Source organism: Lissotriton helveticus, chromosome 3_2 (assembly GCF_964261635.1).
Source record: "Lissotriton helveticus chromosome 3_2, aLisHel1.1, whole genome shotgun sequence".
NCBI classification, from domain to species: Eukaryota; Metazoa; Chordata; class Amphibia; order Caudata; family Salamandridae; genus Lissotriton; species Lissotriton helveticus.
The window spans coordinates 128,030,143-128,051,773 of NC_136062.1; the positions used below are offsets into that span (position 1 = coordinate 128,030,143).

Consider the following 21,631-nt stretch of genomic DNA (forward strand, 5'->3'; position numbering starts at 1 on the left):
CCTGCCCCGTCACCTCTCCTGCCCCGTCACCTCTCCTGCCCCGTCACCTCTCCTGCCCCGTCACCTCTCCTGCCCCGTCACCTCTCCTGCCCCGTCACTTTTCCTGCCCCGTCACCGCTCCTGCCCGTTCACTGCTCCTGTCCGGTCAGCACTCCTGCCCGATCACTGCTCCAGCCCCATCACTTCTCTCATCAGTTCACTGCCCCTATCCATTCACTGCTCCTGCCGGTTACCAAGCCTGCCCATGCCTAATCACCGCTCCTGCCCCTTCACTTCTCCTGCCCCATCACTTCTCCTGCCCCATCACCTCTCCTTTCCTGTCACCGCTTCTGTCCCGTCTCTGTTCCTGACACGTCAACTCTCCAGCCCCATCACTTCTCCTGCCCGTCACTTCTCCTGCCCGTCACTTCTCCTGCCCGTCACTTCTCCTGCCCGTCACTTCTCCTGCCCGTCACTTCTCCTGCCCGTCACTTCTCCTGCCCGTCACTTCTCCTGCCCGTCACTTCTCCTTCCCGGTCACCTCTCCTGCCCTAGTACCTCTCCTTTCCTGTCGTCTCTTCTGTCCAGTGACTGCTCCTGCCCAGTTCACTCTGTGTACAACATTGACACATTACACAAGGTGTCAAGTTCCCCACAGCACTCAGTTTGGGGAAAGCTCCTCTGTAATCACCAACTCCGATCTCACTGACACTTGATATGCTAAAGGCAGAGGGTGAGCACATTGTCATTCGAAAGGGGGTAATCAGCCTCAATCGGAATGACAATGGGCCTGCCCGCCGTCTTTGAGAGCTCAGGTAGGGGCTGCTGCAGCCTCTGGAGTTCAACAGAGAAGTGCGAGCAGCCCCTGGAAGCTGAATGAAAAAAGTTATCGTTTTAAGTAAGACTATTCTTGCCGTCCCGGGATGCTTTTTTGAAAGTAAGACATAGGGAAACGGACTAAAATCATTTTGAGAAGTAGGGGCACGCCGTGCCCTTCCGTCGTCCGTCCGTCCCCCCCCTCCCGCCCACTTCTGCCACTGAGTTTACACAGGATCCTGAAGTCACTGATGGAAGTTCCGCTGAAATGCAGCTTGTCGGCCATGATGCCTGGCCACGCCCCATTGGTCAATTGTTTTTAAATTTTTTATAGAAAACCCAATAGTGACGCGTTAAAGAGGGTATTATACTATAACATGTGACCCAGAACTTCAAGTGTTGTATTTATCAGTGAAAAAAAACCGGGTGTAGAAGTGAAGACTGGTTAAATAAAGAGTAGGACTTTCAGGCATCGGTTGTAAACAGGCGACTGTCTATCTTATCTTAGGTTGTGCTTTTTCTACTCCTGATTTAATCTGCAGGTGTACAGTTAAGTTCTACTGGCCTTTTGAATACAATGGTGCCATTTTCTGATCAAACTATAGCATCATATACCTTAGGCCAAACTAAAAGCATTTTGACTTGACCGTGTAGTCATCATCAGTGCACACATTTTACAAAAATTGTACAATGCATTTTACTCCATACATCCTTCATTAACCTGCATTAACATGACAGTATGAACTTAAGATATGCAAGTTCATTTGCACCTTACAAATGTGATTTAATTAGTAATTTTTTTCTCCAATGCCTGTCTTTCAGGAATTTGCCATTGGCAAAAATATCCAGCTTGGAGATGAAAAGGGTTTGAAATTCCCTAGTGTTTGGGACTGGTCTTTACAGTTTACTGCTGCAGATCGAGCCTTGTTTAATAACCCGTTGTATGTTGGAAAAAGTGTGGCACCTGTGCAAAATGGATCTGTGAAGTCATTTAAACGAACAAAGGTAAAAAATTGCTTTTTTATTTAAACTTTTTTTAAATCGGCTATTTTACAAAATGTTTTAAGTTTTTTCACCGAACATACATAAATATGAAAGGCTCATTAAGAGAATACAGCGGACTTGGTTTGAGCTCCAATGGAATGCTTGAAAATCTATCAACCACTGGCAATCGCTCTAGCATTCTACTCCATAATTTTTTTGCCCGCTGTGCCACGGATGACAAAGGCTGTCCGTATGCTAATCAGTACTGACCCTGCTCTTTATGGGAAATGTGCATTCCAAAAGGCCAGCTGAGGAGACTCCAAACGGCCTTCCAAGAAGACCGCCGCTCACGATGCCAGAGGTCTTCCTTCAGGAATATGTAGTAGTAATGCAATTTCTCTATGCTGACCATGTCGAAACTGAGTAAGAGAAGCGCAAATAAGGTGTGTTCTGCCCCTGATGCTGCAAGAATGCGTTTGAGGCTGATGTTGCAGTCATGCAGTGACTGATCTGAGTTACTCTACTGTTTTCCTTTCGTCTACCTCCAACCACCATCTCATGAAGGCGCTGTACTACCATCAGGAATACCGGCTATATGTTAAATGGAACCTTGCTCACCTTAATTCTGATTGGTCCTGGAAATTCAAAGGTTGGTTTAAGTTTTCTCGTCTGAATACTAGGACTTTTGCCTATAGCTTGGCATCCCAGTTCAACAATGCGGTAGGTCAGTATGACCTCATTGTAATGGATTTTTTCTGGTTTAAAAATAAAGTTAGGGTTGATTCCTTCATGGATAGTGTTATTGCTCGTGTTGCTAAACAAGGAGTCGAATATTTGAGCTATTTTATCAGCTAATATTTTGCGATAGTCTATGTAAAATGTGGCCGTGAAGCAGTCTGGGACGGGAGCTTTGCCAAATTTCAAATTCTTAATCACTTTCTTTACCTCTTTAATGGTGTTTTGGGAGTCTAGTGAGAGAGGATAGTGTGGTGCTAGAGTCTAGTAAAAGTCATTGAGGTGAAGTAAACATTTTATTTGTCATTATTGAAAGATGTAATCTAGATTATTAATGTCAGGGTGTCCAACCAATCTAGGCCATTCTGGACCCGGCCTTGCTCCTCCTGCAGTCTCTTCTCTTCGCTCTCTCGCCCTCTCATGCACCCCTCTTCTGCCTTTTTCCTTTTCGCTTTCCACTCTTGTTGCCTTCTCTGAACATTTGACTCTTATTCCTTTTTTAGGTCTCGCTAGACGTACGCAAAAGCGAAGCTTTTGCGTCTAGCGAGACAACTAATGTCATCACTTTCAGGGGAATGTAGACAGCAGACTGTCACGAGCGTCTCCTGCCGGAGATTCTACCTCGTGAGCGCGCACGTCGCCGTCCCTCATATTCCCATGCAAAGAAAGGCACACTGAACACACACATGCAGGCAAGAAGGCACACACACACAGGAGCGCACCTACACACATACAAAGCCCCCCACACCCCCCCCCGCCGACGCCGCATACATAGAAGTCCCCCCCCCACCTGCCGCCGCCGCCGCATACATAGAAGGGCCCCCCACCCACCTCCCTGCCGCCGCCGTCGCATACATAGAAGGGCCCCCCCTCCCCCTGGCCGCCGCCGCATGCATATAAGCCCCCCCCCACCGCCGTATACATAAAAGTGCCCCCCCAGGTGCCGCATACATGCAAGCGCCCCCCCCCACACCATACATGCAAGCGCCCCCCCCCCCACACCATACATGCAAGCGCCCCCCCCCTTACCGTGATTCTAAGGTCTTGCAGCCTCCGCGGGGCTCTCCCTCGGGCATGAGCCCCGCGTCACCAGCACTGCTTTCCCGTGGGCGCGTGCGCGGGCTTCCGAAGACGGAAGTCCCGCCCCAAGGAAGGTTTCGCTTTCGGAGCTGGTTTTTAATTGCCATGGCGCGCGCTTCACGGGCCGCCACTCACAAACATTTGATGTACATGGGCACTGCACTTTATTTCAGCATGGCGCACGCTTTCATGTTTTTGCTAGGGATTGTGTTGTCAAACGATCCTCGTTGAGTTTTGCAATCTTATTTATACTAAGTACCATTGCCACCCGTTATTCCACAGTATTTCACTTATCTCATTGTGCCGCTGTACAGTGTTGATCTCTTTGGGCGCTTTGTTTCCCGGTATCATTTTTGTTCATGTGCGCACACACAATGAAAGGATTATAGCTCAATGGTTACGTGCTTTCCATAGCTGCCGTCTGGCCTAGTGGCTATGGCACTGGCCTCCTAAGCCTGGGGTTACGGGTTCGAATCACATTTGGGGTGGGGAAACAAACAGTTCTGTTTTATTTTTTTATTTTTGTCAGGGTCTTTTCTAAAAAACATTAGTTGAGTTATATGCTGGGTTATATCAGTTTAGACCTGTGATGCCGTGAATTTACAAGGACAAGATTAAATGCAGTGGTTCAGAACCGCACAGTGTTCTGTATCACAGATCCTTGCAGCCAGTATCTAACCTGCCCTTTATGTAGGCGGTGCTATTGTAGTCTTTCCTTGGTTTTGATTTCGAATCCTTAAGGCTGTCGTGTGTGAGTGTCAAACTGATAGTTCCACAATGCTGGTGCATGTTTTTAAAGCTGCGCCGCGGTGCTGTGCAAACACGGAGCTAATACACTTTGTGATCATGTTTGATGTCACATTTGGTGTCTGCAGAATGACGAACGGGCTAATACTCAATGATTGCTGCCCCCAAATAGTACAGCTGTTTGTCAATGGAAGAAAAATAAATACATTTTATTTTAGTGTTTCTCCGTCTCCAAGCTCCACTGTCCTCGCTTCCTCCTCATCTTCCTCCGGTCACCGTCCCACATCCATGTCCTGCAAGATCTCTCCGCCATCTCCCACCTTTGTTAGTTACCCTCACCTCTCCTACTCTCTCCCCCTTTAGCTCTACCAGTCCCCTACAAGTTCTGTCTTTATTCTTTTTTTTGCACCTCCTTCTGCTATCGGCATCATTTCTACTTCTCTACCATCACCCTTTTCTTTTCTCTCTCATCTTCATCACTTATTAACCTCACATCTACATGCTCACCCCCTTCTCTTCCCTATACAATCAGCATAATTTCACTCAACGCCACACACTTCCACACCACACAATTCAAATCTTCACATTTCCATCATAATTCGACAAGAAACCACATAATTCAACTCAACAACACAATTACATAACACACCACATACATACATCCAATCCATACCACACATCTATCATCATGCCACAAAATTTAACAGCACACCACTTAATTAAACTCCACTACATACCACTCCATAACACACAATACCATTCCACATAATTGCATTCAATAATGCACAATCCCACTTTGCATCATTCCATGACACTCAATACCACATAAATTCTATCACAAAAATCCACTGCACACCATACCACATAATTCCACAACACAAATCCACTCCACACCACACAATTCCACCACACACAATTCCACAACTAACAATAGCAATCCAACCCACATAATTCCACTCCACACTACATACAACCACTACACTCCAAACCAAAACACATGGGTGAAAGACATTGTCATTTACAGCGCCAATAGCTATTTCTCTGACAAATGCGAGACCTATTGCATTGAAAATGCTTGTTGTATTTTACTCTTGGCCTTTTCTAAACTGTTGTGACCTTTTCCAAACTCTTTGTGCCTCCTGAACTTTCACTCTCTTGCGCTCTTCAATCTTTTCACCTTCAATCTTTCCATTCTCATGCTCTTTTCAGACCCTCTCGCCCCAACATACTGCTGTCCTCTTTCCATCTCCCGCCTTCTTCCTCTACCCTTCCCCGCTCCTTACCTGCTGTGCTGCGTCTTCTTCCTGCCATTTCTAGCCCATCCCCCTCCCAGGACCTATTGAATGGCGGCTGCACAACAGCCGTGCCGCAAGCATACTTTAATTTGTGTCTGTCCACACCTGAACCACGCGCAGCGCCACGATCTCTGGTTGGATCAGCCACCACTACTCTGCAGCGACCCTTCACATGCTCAACACAGGATGCCTATTCCCGTGCTGTTGCTGCAGGGCACCTCTCGGCACATTAGGGCCTTTCTCTTGCTTCCACTGTTGTTTCAGCTGCAGCACCACGCCCTCGTGCTCACCCCATACTCTGACTCTCACGCCACCCTCTCACAACCTCACCAAACACCACACCCAATCCTCCGCAAACATTCATGCTCAAAAAGCAAACAATCGAAATTTGAGATCTTCTCAGCAGCATTGCTCCAGGTAACCTCTTCTTGAGGGAAACCTGGATGAATGCTGCCTCATATCCTGACATCGCTGTTGCTGACCAGAAGGATACAAGATTGCACGCCAAGACCGCCTTCACAAACCTGGAGTGGGACTCGCCATCATATTAAAAGACACCCTCAAATGCACAACTACCACAGGCCTGTACACCCATGCTATTGAACACATGCACTACAGCCTACAAACCAACGACCGCCCCCCCGCATTCCCCCGAAGGGCACCCAAGCATACAGACAACCCAGGCCATAAAGCAACTTCAGCAATCTAATATCTGATTTCTTCTTACCCTCACTATCAACTCCAATGACATCCTATTTCTCTGCAATTTCAATTTCCATCTGGAAGTTCCCTCTGACCACTGTACCACTAACCTCCTCAAGAGCCTGCACAACATTGGACTTTCTCAGCTCGTCACAGACCCCACACACAGTGCAGGATACACTCTGACTCAATCTTTACATCAGGCAACCGCTTCAGCTGCCTCTTTGCCTCACCACTCACATGGACCAACCACTCTATCTCCACTTCAAAATCTCCACGCCACAAGCCAAAGCTCCCATCTGCGCCAACCTATCCAGCCGGAAATGGAACAGAATAACATAAACCGACCTGCACAGCGCACTCGAGTCACTCGCGACCCACCACTGACAACATCGTTGAGGACATCACCAACTTCAACCAGATGTTGTCTTAACTGTGCAAACCATCTTCACCCAGAACCGAAAAACAGGCCTCCTGGTACAAAAAAAATTCTGGGACTCCAAAAGATATAGCAAACAGCTGAAAGGAAATGAAGAGCCAACCAATCTACTAGGTCGCACTCTGGCACTACCACCACCTTCGGAAAGACACCAAGAGAAGATCCCTCACTGATGGCATCAAAGCTAACGCCAACAGTGGCAAAGATATCTTTGCTATTATCAAGAAGATCTTTGCTATTATCCAGGAGTTCATAACCCCAGAAGCCCCATCTAACTCCATCACCCCCTTCCCAGAAAATATACAACAACCTCTCCGACTTCTTCCATAGCAAAATTGAAAAAATCTACAATAACTTTATAAAACAACCGAGCCCTAAGGACATCATAAGCAACCTGCCCACCTACCATGCAGAAACTTACCTAACCTACTAGAAGACACTCACCGAGGAAGGCACCACGTCAGTCATGAAAAATGTATACTCTGGGGCCCCACAGACCACTGTCCACATCATATCCTTAGGAGGACCTTTGAGGAGCAAATACCTCACTCACATCATCCATTCCTCCATTGTTTCTCCAGACTTCCCTGAGGACTGACAAAATGCTGGAGTCATGGCCCTGCACAAGAAACCTCCGGCAGACCCCAATGAGATGAACATTTCCACCCCACCCCCATCACCCTAGGGCAGTGGTTCCCAAACTTTCTTGACCCGTGGCTCCCTTGACCAAATTGGCAGTTGGCCGTGGCTCCCCACCATTTTTTTACTGGTAGCACACTATGCTAAGCACAGATTGTTAGCTTAAGTGTTTTAAGCCACGCCCTTTATTACATCGGCCACGCCCTTTTGAGACCCCCAGTTTTTTTCATCCCACTTAAAGCCCTGCATTTACATAAAGAAGCAACAACATATCACCTGCCACCTTCTTTCTGCTCTTTATCCATCCTCTGATTGCGTACTATCTTAAATACCTACTCCCACTATAGTCCTAAAGCCCAGCACTAAAATGTACCTTGATTTTATAGCTAGTTATTCTCTCCTTTTCCAATGAGTAATCCTCTTCTTACAGTCCGTCCTCTACATGCCTTAATACAGTAGCCTCCTGTCTGTAATGCCTGCCCTCATTACTCTCTACTTTACTTAGTTCAGCAACATATTTTTTTTTTTTTTTTTTTAGTTTGTATAGCGCAAACAGCTACCCAACAAAGGGTTTCCCGGCGCTGTGATTCAGTTATGGCTGACCGGACAACTGACTTAGATGTTGAATAGCCATGTTTTCAAGGCCTAACCGTAACCATAACCGTACCTCTCCTCACAAATCACAAACTTTACTTCCAAGTAACCATTCCTTGCAGTCTAACGATATTTCATCTTCTCTACTCTATTTAAACTTCCAAGTTTGACTCAACGTTCATCACTAATCACTTCTCTTTGCCATCTAACATTACTCAAATTCCTCTAACCTATATGCTCCTCCAAGGATTAGCTTACACGAACTATCTCTAATAATGCCGATTAAATGCTAATAACGTATTCTACCACAAGAAACGGACAGAAATGCCTTTGAAAATTTCCTAAGAGCACAAATCTACCTCAATAACCAACAATTACTAATAACCACTAACATCAGGTAATGGTGTAGCGTGTTGCCCATTATAAATACCTCCAACACCTCATCATGGGTAGTAAGCAATATGTAAATCCAATTACAATACATAACTAATTGTCCTTTTCTGTACCTTCAGACCAGTCTTCATATATGCACTTCGCACATCCTGGATTTCAAAACATAGAAACCAAAATATTTTGAAAGGCGACAAAGTATGTTTTTAGTGCTGCGCATGTGATAAACGTGGTAAATACAGTGAAGAAACAAACTTAAGAGTCTAAATTATTTCTACAAACCCATGTGGTGTTTGCTTCTCATAGCTGTATTCATTCTGTGTAACATCTTCCACAACTGGAAACCGTACTTGGCACACAACCCGTCTCACGACGATCAAATGCAACTTTCTGTTAAGAAAACGGTGACTGCCAGAGCGGTTTGGTCTATCAACATGACCCGAGCACTTTAAGATCAAGTTGTGTAACAGTAGCACGTTATATCTTTATTAGCGCTCAGAAACATCGGAACCTCCCTGAATCCGATGGAAAGCACCTAAATATGTGTACACTTGCCTTACCTCACTATCGGTATACAACCCCTTGGTATGTTTAGTCTGCTGCGATTGATTTACAGGCACCACGGAGGGCCCGATTGTGGAGAGGGGGTTCGTTTGGTTCAAAAGAAGAGTCTTCATATATAACACGAGAAAGCAGGACATTACATAACCTGGGATTTGAAGGTTCAGCAGTTTCTCTGCTGACTGCAGCCGGTGATGGAAAGGATATGTTTAAAGCTAGAAGGGGTGGGGGGTTTAGCTACCCAGTCCAGTCGGGCGCTCTTAAAGAATGTGTGTAATGAGGGTGAGCTTATCGCAGCCTGTGATGCGATAGATTTCAAGAATGAAAACAGGAAGTGGAGGCTACCACCCTACACATTAGCACCCAAGGATGTGACCTGCGGAGTCCCTCACTGATAATATCAGTCCTACCTTAATCAGCATTTGCATTACACCACTCACAAAGTCATTAGATCTCCCTTCATCTTCCATCATTTCCTAGGCCGATGACACCCAGCTCATCCGCTGTGCCTGAAAAGTTCCTCATGCCCAGATCCAAGTTCAGCAATGCATAATCTCCATAGCAGAATAGATGGAAACCAATTGCCTGAAACTCTGCTCGGACAAGATGAAAGTACTGATTTCCGTGAACAAGTACTGTGCATGGGACTCCACCCGGTGGCCATCAGAGCTTGGTCCAACACCTATACCCACTAACAAAGCAAGAAACCTGGGTATCATCTTGGACAGTAAACTCAACTTTGCCTAAGAGGTGAATGCAGTCAGCTTCTTTTGCTTTCACATGCTATGCATCCTAAGAAAAATCTTCAAATGGACCCCCATGAGCACCCTGTCACTCAATGATGATGCGTACACCTAAGTTGTTTTTAGGTTGTCAGGGAAGTGACTTTTTGTTCTTTCATTATAGTAGCGAATCTGTAAGAACAGCTTCTCACAACAATATGAACTTATTATATTCAGATGGTGAACTGAAGCCGTGTGCTTTTAATCATACTTCTTTGTCTCTCAGCTCCAACAGTGGCCACACAGTTTTGAAAGAATGCCTTGGTCTAGTGGGTTTTGATAGAAAAGAGTGCTGTAGGTGACAAAGAATTATTCAATATCCAGGTTACATGACAAAGAATTATTGAGATTCCAGTATAAGTTTGTTGATAATTCTAAAGAACTTTCAGGTTCTGTGGGCACAATAGAGGAAACATGGAAGAATACTGCAACTCAAAGTGGATAAAAAAATGTTAACCAGGGAAGAAAAGCATAAGTACATAAATATAAAAAGTACATTACTTGAAATATATACAAAACATGTATAACTAAACCAATTTTGATAATGAGAGGGAGAGCCCCTCGGCAGGGGTGTGGAATTTAACAAAATATCTACTTGTCCATGGGGCAAGTTGCTTCATAAATCTACTTGTCCTGTAACAAAATCCACTTGCCCCTTTTGTGCCATGTAATGCAGCGACAAATTATGGCAGCAGTCTCAATATATAAGAGCTCTGACATAGCCTCTCCGATTATGCCAGGACTCATACCATAGTAGTGTTTGAATATTTGCAATCCCCTTATGTTACCACGTTTCCTCAGATCTACATACTGGGGCTGAAGGTAGTGGGAAGCAATAGTTCAAGGGCTAGAATGCCCTTTTGAGTCTGTTCAAACCTACTAACTTGCATGTTTAAAGTGTTTTCAACAATTCTTTTCTAATCTTTTCCCATACTGAGAAATGTTGGAAATTTACTCCTGACAATGGCAGGCGCAAACCTTCTTCCAGAGTTGAGGGAAAAAGTGGTTGGAGGGAAAGTGAACTTGCAAGCAGTCATATTTTCACATGAGCAAATCTACATGCTCATGCTAAAATGCAGTTCACAAATATTTTCTATGAGTACTATTTCTTGTCTTACTTCTTGGGAATTCAAGAAAGCTGTGCAGCTGCACTTAATGCAAGGGCATATACCATGGGTGCACTATTGACTCTTTAATAAATGGGCCCCTAATTTGGTCTGGCGTTGACCGTGACCTTTTTTTTATTTAAATATTCATTAATTCTCTCTCTCTCTCTCTCTATCGGCTGGCTTCACTGTGAGTGACAGCATTCTGCTCTTTGACAAGGAGCATATTGGCACACAAAGTAGTTATGTTCAGTGCCAGTAACTACTATGGGGCAGTGTGTGCTTTTTGAGACCAAAACCAATTTTTGCTTTTGCCAATGTTTGTTATAATGGTGAGGGCCCGGCGTTTCCCACACCAATAAGGTTTTACAAAACCCATGCCAGAACAAGTCACACATTGACAAAACTAAAAAGCTGACTGCCAATTTCAGACCTATTAGCTTTACCGGTGCTTGTTTATTTTTGTTTCCCACAATCTTATTGAAACTGGGTAATCTGATTATCCATTATGAATATTTTTGGGAAATACTAGCATGCATCTAACATGCAACTAGATGATTCTGTAAAGAAATGGTATCTGACATTTTACAGTAGTTTAGCTAAATGTTTTTTTCCAGCTTTCATTTTTTATGAACATTTTATTTTGAAAGCAAAGATTCATCATTCTTGCTTTCAAGCTTCTGCAAATATTTGCATCAAACCAGAGAGCATTATACATAGCCTCATATAGCTAAACTTTGAAAACCTGTGTACACATTTTTATACTGGAACCACTGTCAGTAGTGCAGTCAGAGCTTACAGCATTTACTTCGAGCACGCACCCTAATAATAAAGGCTTTTGATTAAACAACCATAAATACAAGTTTGAACAGCATTACCATTAGGCAAAAGTTTTACCTTAACAGCAGACAGTGCCCTTCCCTGATACATAATGTGGGACTGAAAACTGGCAGCCAAAGGGTTTGTGCTGCAGGGGGTTGGGCCTACTTGTCCCAAGGACAAAATGCACATGAAAACTTGTTGCCCTTGACCCCAAACAATATGTCCTGGGCGTCGGGCTACAGGAATTCCACATCCCTGATTTAAACTCCTCATGCATATGTATAGAAGGCACCTACATACCTCAACTGCCGCTGCCTTCACTTCCACCAGACTCCTACGTTCAGCTTCACTCTTACTCGAACACACAACCCGTATCCTCAAAAGCAAAACAGGTGGCTTAGCCTTCTCCTACATTGCACTCAAAGTATGTAATGACCTCCCTCTTTAGATCAGGGCCTCCTCTTCGGTTCTTGAATTCCATAAGAGGCTGTAGATCTGGCTATTCAACTAAACTCCAGCAAACAACCCACATACCTGCCTCAGCACCTGGACACTCTTCGGTATCCAGATGTGCTGTACATATCCAAATAACAATAAACATGTCCCCATTTTGAGAATGGGCTTGTTATACATTGTGTCAAGTTCGTTTTTTTATTTCTGATTCTGTAAGGTAGTATTTATGTATGCTTTTTTCTCTCATAATACTATCACTGTCTATACAGCATATTTCAGCATTCCTGTTTTCAGTTTCTATTTTTAGTTAACTCTGGTGTTTTTTTTTCAGTATTTTCAATACCCTAAAAGAACAAGTTACTTACCTTCGGTAACGATATATCTGTAAGAAACAGTAGTTAGTATTAGATTCCTTACCTTAGAATAACCCCAGGCGTCAGTCTGGATCCGGAAACTTTTGCGTAGCAGTACCCCTGCGCGTCGGTAGGCGTCGTCTGCAGGCGTCTCCTGCGGCTCCGCGTCCGTCGTCGGCGTCGTGCGCCATGATGACGTCGCTGGAGTATATAGACGCCGCCTCCGCGCGCTGACGTCAGTTCTTTGTACATAGCTTTTCCGCGCCAGAACACGCAGAGCCATGTGAGAACCAACACTGGTGCCATATGAAACTAGGGCCCTGAAAGGGAAGTCCTTAACCCTAGGTATCAGTTCGCAGAACGGGGAGGATGGGCGGGGCGGTAAGGAATCTAATACTAACTACTGTTTCTTACAGATATATCGTTACCGAAGGTAAGTAACTTGTTCATCTGAAAGAAACAGGTTAGTATTAGATTCCTTACCTTAGAATAGATACCCCAGCAATACCAACCCCGGTGGTGGGTCTGCGAACCAATACAATCCTACACCAGAAAGTCCTGGAGGACCGAACGGCCAAAGAAGCCATCCCTCCGGACTTGACTGTCCAGGCAGTAGTGCCTCGCAAAGGTGTGCAGCGAGGCCCACGTAGCCGCCTGGCAAATGTCCTGCAAAGGGACTCCCCGGCCCAGGGCAGTAGTAGCCGCCGTGGCCCGAGTGGAATGGGCCCTCAGCCCAACAGGAGGCTCCTTCCGAGCCAAAGAGTAGCACGCTTTGATGCACAGAACGACCCACCGAGAGATGGTCCGTTTATGTACCGCCCGTCCCTTCTTCGCACCCACGTAGCCAACAAACAGTTGGTCATCCACCCGGAACTGGCGTGTGCGATCCATATAAAATGAAAGCGCACGTTTTGGGTCCAGACGATGGAGCCGAGAAGGAGGGTAAGGTGATGGACTGCCCGATGTGAAAAGCAGAGACTACTTTGGGCAGGAAAGAAGGTCTAGTTCTCAGAACCACCTTGTCTGGATGAATGGACATGAAAGGAGGTTTGACAGAAAGAGCCTGGAGCTCACTCACTCTCCTGGCAGAGGTGATGGCAACCAGGAAGGCCGTCTTTAAAGTCAGGAGACGGAGAGGACAGGAATGAAGTGGCTCGAAGGGAGCACACATCAAGAAGGTCAGAACCAGGTTCAAGTCCCACTGAGGCATCACAAACGGAACAGGTGGATACATGTGTGTGATGCCCTTCAAGAATCTTGTCACAATAGGGGACTTGAACAAAGAAGGTTGATCAGGCAGCCTCAGAAAGGCCGAAAGGGCAGAAAGAAAGCCCTTGATAGTGCCCAGAGCAGAGCCCTGCCGGGCAAGAGAAAGAAGAAAGAGGAGAACCTCGGAAAGAGGGGCAGAAAGAGGATCCACAGCCTTTGCTGTGCACCATGCCACAAATCTGTTCCACCGGCAGGCGTATACCGACTTCGTGGAGGGACGCCTGGCTGCCAGAATCACATCACAGACTTCAGGAGGCAAGTCGAATGGCCTCAACTGTCGCCGCTCAATCTCCACGCATGTAGGTGGAGGATGGACAGGTTCGGGTGGAGGACCGTCCCCTGCTGCTGCGACAGAAGGTCCTCCTGAAGGGGCAGGCGGATCGGGGGACCGACTGACATGCTGAGTAGCTCGGGATACCAGTATCTTCGAGCCCAGTCCGGAGCCACAAGGATGACTTGGGCCCGGTCGCGCCTGGTCTTCAGCACTCTGGGCAGAAGTGGTATAGGCGGAAAGGCGTATAACAGACCGCAACTCCACTCGCGCCGAAAGGCGTCGCCGTGCGAGTGCCGTCTTGGAAACTCCAGCGCGCAGAACTGATGACATTGCGCGTTCTCTTCTGTGGCGAATAGATCTAACCAAGGCTCTCCCCATCGCAGAAAGAGGCCTTGCGCCACGTCCGAGTTCAGACGCCATTCGTGATCCATCGAGCACCGACGGCTGAGTTCGTCCGCCCTGGCGTTCAGAGAACCTGCCAGGTGTTGAACCGTCAGAGTCACGCCCTGACGTTAAAGCCATTGCCAGAGACGCAGGGCCTCCTGGCAAAGGGTCCACGACCCCACCCCGCCTTGTTTGTTGCAGTACCACATGGCGGTGGTGTTGTCCGCGAACACCTGCACTACACTCCCGTTGACAAAGGGGAGGAATGCCTTCAGTGCCAGACGAATCGCCCGTAGCTCCAACAGGTTTATATGGAGCCGGGACTCCGCCGGAGACCAGAGGCCTCTGATCTCCGCCTCTCCCAAGTGGCCTCCCCAGCCCTGGAGGGACGCGTCCGTCACAACTACGTGCTCCGGCTGGGGAAGGGAGAGGGATCTGCCGCTGACCCAATCGCGGTCCGTAAGCCACCACTGCAGCTGTCTCGCAGTGCCCTCCGAGATCAAGACATGGTCGGACAAGTTGCCCTGGTGCTGGGCCCACTGAAACTTCAGGTCCCACTGCAGAGCCCGCATCCGCCACCGGGCGTGATGCACCAGAAGGTTGCAGGAAGCCATCAGCCCCAGCAGCCGCAGCGTCAACCTGACCGAAACCCGGGATAACGGCTGGAAGATGGGAATCAAAGCCTGTATATCCCGGACCCGCCGTTCCGGTGGATAGACCCGAAACTGCGCCGAGTCGAGAACCGCTCCGATGAAAAGGAGCTTTTGGGAGTGACACAGGTGTGATTTCGGCACATTGATGGAAAACCCCAGCCCATGCAGGAGGTCTGCCGTCATCTGAAGGTGGTGGACGACTGTCTGGGGCGAGCCCGCCTTCAACAACCAGTCGACCAGATAGGGGAAGACTGAAACCCCTGATCTGCGCAGATGGGCTGCGACCACCGCCATCACCTTTGTGAACACCCGTGGGGCGCTTGTAAGGCTGAAGGGGAGCACGATAAACTGAAAATGCTCCTGGCCTACCGTGAACCGCAGGTAACGCCGGTGGGCCGGCAGGACGGGAATGTGAAAATACGCATCCTGCAAGTCCAACGCTACCATCCAGTCTTGCGGGTCTAGAGCAGCCAAGACCTGAGCCAATGTCAACATCTTGAACTTCTCCTTCCGGAGGAAGCCGTTGACGTCCCTTAGGTCCAAGATAGGACGCAGGCCCCCTTTGTCCTTCTTGGGTACCAGAAAGTAGTGGGAATAGCAACCACACCCTACTTCTGGCCCAGGAACGCGCTCGATGGCCCCCTTGGCCAAGAGGGCCGTAACTTCCTCCTGCAGAAGTGTCAAGTGGTCCCCCGACACACGGTGGGTCTGCGGTGGCATGGCTGGAGGAGTGGTCTCGAAGGGGAGGGAGTAGCCCCTTCGGACGAGCTGCAGCACCCACCTGTCCGATATTGTTATCGTGCGCCAGTGGGAGAGGTGATGGCGAACCCTGCAGCCCACCGGCGTCACATGGGCCTGAAAGCACGGACTAGGAGGATTTAGAGGCGGACGCTGCGGGGGGAGGTGTGGTCTGACCTCGCTGCTGTCCCCGACCGCCACCACGGCGGTTCCAACGGCCGCCGCCGCGTTGAGAAGTCTGTTGCGGCGCGTGGCTGGCAGCACGTGTGGGACCGCCCCTTCCGTGGCCACGAAAGGAGCGAAACGAACCCGTCTGCTGGCGCTGGGTCGAGAGACCCAAGGACTTGGCCTTGACCCTGGAGTCCTTGAAGCGTTCCAGCGCGTGGTCCGCTTTGTCGCCAAACAGGCGACTGCCATCAAACGGCATGTCCATCAATGCAGACTGGACATCTGCCGAGAAATTGGCGGATCTCAGCCAGGCGTGGCGACGAATCGCCACCGTCGTGGACATCGCCCTGCCCAGTGAGTCGGTCGTATCAAGACCACACCGTATGGAGTATCTTGCTGCGTCTCGGCCTTCAATCATAGCCTTGCCGAGCTTAGCCCGTACCTCCTGCGGGCATTCAGGCAGCAGTTCCGCGACCGTATCCCACAGAGAGTGGGTGTAGCGGCCCAAGAGGCACGCGGTGTTGCAAGACCGCAGTCCCAGACTCAGGGACGAAAAGACCTTCTTACCATACTGGTCGTACCTCTTAGATTCCCGGTCGGGCGGGGCCGACGGGAATGCGGTCTGGGAAGTCGAGGCCTGGATCACCAGGCTCTCAGGGGTGGGATGGGTGGACAAGAACTTCGGGTCATCCGTACACGGACGGTGGCGTCTGGCCACGTTCCTATCAACAGGCGAACCTGAAGCGGGCCTGGACCACGTGCCCAAAAGAACGTCAGTTAAGGCCTCATTGAACGGCAGCAGTGGCTCCTGTGGGCATGACTGCGGTTTGAGTACCTCAGTGAGGATGTTAGTCCTCACGGCCGCGACGGGGAGCTCAAGGTGTAAGGCCTTGGCAGCCCTCATCAACACCACTGAATAAGCTGCCCCCTCCTCCGTAGCCACGGTAGGAGGCGAGACAAAGCCAGGGTTGGGGGAGTCATCCAGACCACTGGCGTCACCCAAGTCACCTGTCCAGTCCACATCGTACTGACACTCGCGGGTCAGAGGGTCCTCAGACCCCTCCCACTCCTCTCCGCAATCTACATCCTCACCATATTCGGAGTCAACAATGTAGACCGGCTCCCCGGGGTCAACAGGCCCCATCGGCGTCGGACTCGGCGTCGGGCGACGCCGGTTCGACTCCGCGGCCGGAGTCGGAGAGGGAATGGGGGCGGCGCCGCCCAGAGCCGGCGCCGGAGACCCGGCGCCGTGGGTTGCCCCGATGGAATCGGCGCCAGAGAGGCCGGTTAACCAGCCGGCGTCGACCCTGAAGGTCCCTGCGGCGCTGGGGCCCGAGCCGCCGGCGACGTCGGGGCCGGAGCACCCGACGGCGTCGAGGCAGGAGCACCCGAACCGCTAGGACCCCCGGACGGGACCACCGGGCCCGCAGGCGCCGTAGGCCCCGTCGGAGGAGACAGTGCCCTCATGGCCATGAGGAACGTCTCTATCTCCTCGGGCGACGCGCCCTGCCCAGGGACCGCAGGGTATGGAGCAGGCCGCGTCGGCGACTCACGCGGAGCCGGGGCCACCCGAACCCCCGGCCGCATCGCGCGAGCGTCGGGGGGAGTCGGGGGTACGATGACGACGCCCCGACTTCTTATGCGTCCTACCTGAGGTACCAGAGGAATGGTGACGACTCCCGGAGCGCTCGTGACGGCTCCGCAACCGCTCCCTCGATCGCTCCCTAGACCGACACCCGGAGCTCGAGTAGCTTGCGGGACCGCTCCCGTCTAGCTTTAGTCGTCAAGGCCCGGCAATAGACGCAGGCGTCCACGTCGTGGTCCGGGCCCAGGCACCGGAGGCAGAGTCGGTGATGATCCGTGACCGACATCGTGCGGTCACAGTTGTCACAGTTCTTAAAATCGGGCATCCTACCGGCACCTTAAGAGTAACAGAAAGATTTCAAAAAACTTTGGTCAAAGACCGGAGTACTGCTCTTCGGATCTGCGCTAACTGGCGCGGAAAAAAGAAGAACTGACGTCAGCGGGCGGAGGCGGCGTCTATATACTCCAGCGACGTCATCACGGCGCACGACGCCGACGACGGACGCGGAGCCGCAGGAGACGCCTGTAGACGACGCCTACCGACGCGCAGGGGTACTGCTACGCAAAAGTTTCCGGATCCAGACTGACGCCTGGGGTTATTCTAAGGTAAGGAATCTAATACTAACCTGTTTCTTTCAGATACAGTGGTTATCAGTGATTACACATTTTCACGCCATTAAAACTAACAAAGTGTTTTTCTGATGTTTATGCTTTTATTATTGCTGGCTTTCTGCACTGAGAGTGCATGTGTATAGATAGTGTGCATACAGGGTATATCTGAAAGAAACAGGTTAGTATTAGGGTGTCGGCCCCGCGTCGGGAGCGGTCCCGGTCCGGACGGAGGTCTAGGGAGCGATCGAGGGAGCGGTCGCGGAGCCGTCACGAGCGCTCCGGGAGTCGTCACCATTCCTCTGGTTCCTCAGGTAGGAAGCATAAGAAGTTGGGGCGTCGTCATCGTACCCCCGACTCCCCCCGACGCGGCCGGGGGTTCGGGTGGCCCCACCCCCGCGGCTCCGCGTGAGTCGCCAACGCGGCCTGCTCCATACCCTGCGGTCCCTGGGCAGGGCGCGTCGCCCGAGGAGATAGAGACGTTCCTCATGGCCATGAGGGCACTGTCTCCCCCGACGGGGCCTACGGCGCCTGCGGGCCCGGTGGTCCCGTCTGGGGGTCCTAGCGGTTCGGGTGCTCCTGCCTCGACGCCGTCGGGTGCTCCGGCCCCGACGTCGCCGGCGGCTCCGGCCCCGGCGCCGCAGGGACCTTCAGGGTCGACACCGGCTGGTCAACCGGCCTCTCCGGCGCCGATTCCATCGGGGCAACCCACGGCGCCGCCCCCGCGCGGCGCCGGCTCTGGCCGGCGCCGGTGCTCCGACGCCGGCTCCGGGCGGTGCCGCCCCCATTCCCTCTCCGACTCCGGCCACGGAGTCGAACCGGCGTCGCCCGACGCCGAGTCCGACACCGATGGGGCCTGTTGACCCCGGGGAGCCGGTCTACATTGTTGACTCCGAATATGGTGAGGATGTAGATTGCGGAGAGGAGTGGGAGGGATCTGAGGACCCTCTGACCCGCGAGTGTCAGTACGATGTGGACTGGACAGGTGACTTGGGTGACGCCAGTGGTCTGGATGACTCCCCCAACCCTGGCTTTGTCTCGCCTCCTACCATGGCTACGGAGGAGGGGGCAGCTTATTCAGTGGTGTTGATGAGGGCTGCCAAGGCCTTACACCTTGAGCTCCCCGTCGCGGCCGTGAGGACTAACATCCTCACTGAGGTACTCAAACCGCAGTCATGCCCACAGGAGCCACTGCTGCCGTTCAATGAGGCCTTAACTGACGTTCTTTTGGGCACGTGGTCCAGGCCCGCTTCAGGTTCGCCTGTTGATAGGAACGTGGCCAGACGCCACCGTCCGTGTACGGATGACCCGAAGTTCTTGTCCACCCATCCCACCCCTGAGAGCCTGGTGATCCAGGCCTCGACTTCCCAGACCGCATTCCCGTCGGCCCCGCCCGACCGGGAATCTAAGAGGTACGACCAGTATGGTAAGAAGGTCTTTTCGTCCCTGAGTCTGGGACTGCGGTCTTGCAACACCGCGTGCCTCTTGGGCCGCTCCACCCACTCTCTGTGGGATACGGTCGCGGAACTGCTGCCTGAATGCCCGCAGGAGGTACGGGCTAAGCTCGGCAAGGCTATGATTGAAGGCCGAGACGCAGCAAGATACTCCATACGGTGTGGTCTTGATACGACAGACTCACTGGGCAGGGCGATGTCCACGACGGTGGCGATTCGTCGCCACGCCTGGCTGAGATCCGCCAATTTCTCGGCAGATGTCCAGTCTGCATTGATGGCCATGCAGTTTGATGGCAGTCGCCTGTTTGGCGACAAAGCGGACCACGCGCTGGAACGCTTCAAGGACTCCAGGGTCACGGCCAAGTCCTTGGGTCTCTCGACCCAGCGCCAGCAGACGGGTTCGTTTCGCTCCTTTCGTGGCCACTGAAGGGGCGGTCCCACACGTGCTGCCAGCCACGCGCCGCAACAGACTTCTCAATGCGGCGGCGGCCGTGGGAACCGCCGTGGTGGCGGTCGGGGACAGCGGCGAGGTCAGACCACACCTCCCCCCGCAGCGTCCGCCTCTAAATCCTCCTAGTCCGTGCTTTCAGGCCCATGTGACGCCGGTGGGCGGCAGGGTTCGCCATCACCTCTCCCACTGGCGCACGATAACAATATCGGACAGGTGGGTGCTGCAGCTCGTCCGAAGGGGCTACTCCCTCCCCTTCGAGACCACTCCTCCAGCCATGCCACCGCAGAACCACCGTGTGTCGGGGGACCACTTGACACTTCTGCAGGAGGAAGTTACGGCCCTCTTGGCCAAGGGGGCCATCGAGCGCGTTCCTGGGCCAGAAGTAGGGTGTGGTTGCTATTCCCACTACTTTCTGGTACCCAAGAAGGACAAAGGGGGCCTGCGTCCTATCTTGGACCTAAGGGACGTCAACGGCTTCCTCCGGAAGGAGAAGTTCAAGATGTTGACATTGGCTCATGTCTTGGCTGCTCTAGACCCGCAAGACTGGATGGTAGCGTTGGACTTGCAGGATGCGTATTTTCACATCCCCGTCCTGCCGGCCCACCGGCGTTACCTGCGGTTCACGGTAGGCCAGGAGCATTTTCAGTTTATCGTGCTCCCCTTCGGCCTTACAAGCGCCCCACGGGTGTTCACAAAGGTGATGGCGGTGGTCGCAGCCCATCTGCGCAGATCAGGGGTTTCAGTCTTCCCCTACCTAGACGACTGGTTGTTGAAGGCGGGCTCGCCCCAGACAGTCGTCCACCACCTTCAGATGACGGCAGACCTCCTGCATGGGCTGGGGTTTTCCATCAATGTGCCGAAATCACACCTGTGTCCCTCCCAAAAGCTCCTTTTCATCGGAGCGGTTCTCGACTCGGCGCAGTTTCGGGTCTATCCACCGGAACGGCGGGTCCGGGATATACAGGCTTTGATTCCCATCTTCCAGCCGTTATCCCGGGTTTCGGTCAGGTTGACGCTGCGGCTGCTGGGGCTGATGGCTTCCTGCATCCTTCTGGTGCATCACGCCCGGTGGCGGATGCGGGCTCTGCAGTGGGACCTGAAGTTTCAGTGGGCCCAGCATCAGGGCAACTTGTCCGACCATGTCTTGATCTCGGAGAGCACTGCGAGACAACTGCAGTGGTGGCTTACGGACCGCGATTGGGTCAGCGGCAGATCCCTCTCCCTTCCCCAGCCGGAGCACGTAGTTGTGACGGACGCGTCCCTCCAGGGCTGGGGAGGCCACTTGGGAGAGGCAGAGATCAGAGGCCTCTGGTCTCCGGCGGAGTCCCGGCTCCATATAAACCTGTTGGAGCTACGGGCGATTCGTCTGGCACTGAAGGCATTCCTCCCCTTTGTCAACGGGAGTGTAGTGCAGGTGTTCACGGACAACACCACCGCCATGTGGTACTGCAACAAACAAGGCGGGGTGGGGTCGTGGACCCTTTGCCAGGAGGCCCTGCGTCTCTGGCAATGGCTGGAACGTCAGGGCGTGACTCTGACGGTTCAACACCTGGCAGGTTCTCTGAACGCC

General features: G+C 51.4%; 1 protein-coding gene across 1 annotated transcript in view; it reads left to right on the forward strand.

The window, feature by feature from the left end:
- MTMR10 (myotubularin related protein 10) overlaps positions 1-21,631 on the forward strand; it is a 434,430-nt gene that overhangs the window by 391,959 nt on the left and 20,840 nt on the right. The window contains exon 15 of the mRNA XM_078684918.1: positions 1,618-1,800. Within this exon, the coding sequence (XP_078541044.1) occupies positions 1,618-1,800 (183 nt within the window). The remainder of the gene's footprint in view (positions 1-1,617; positions 1,801-21,631) is intronic.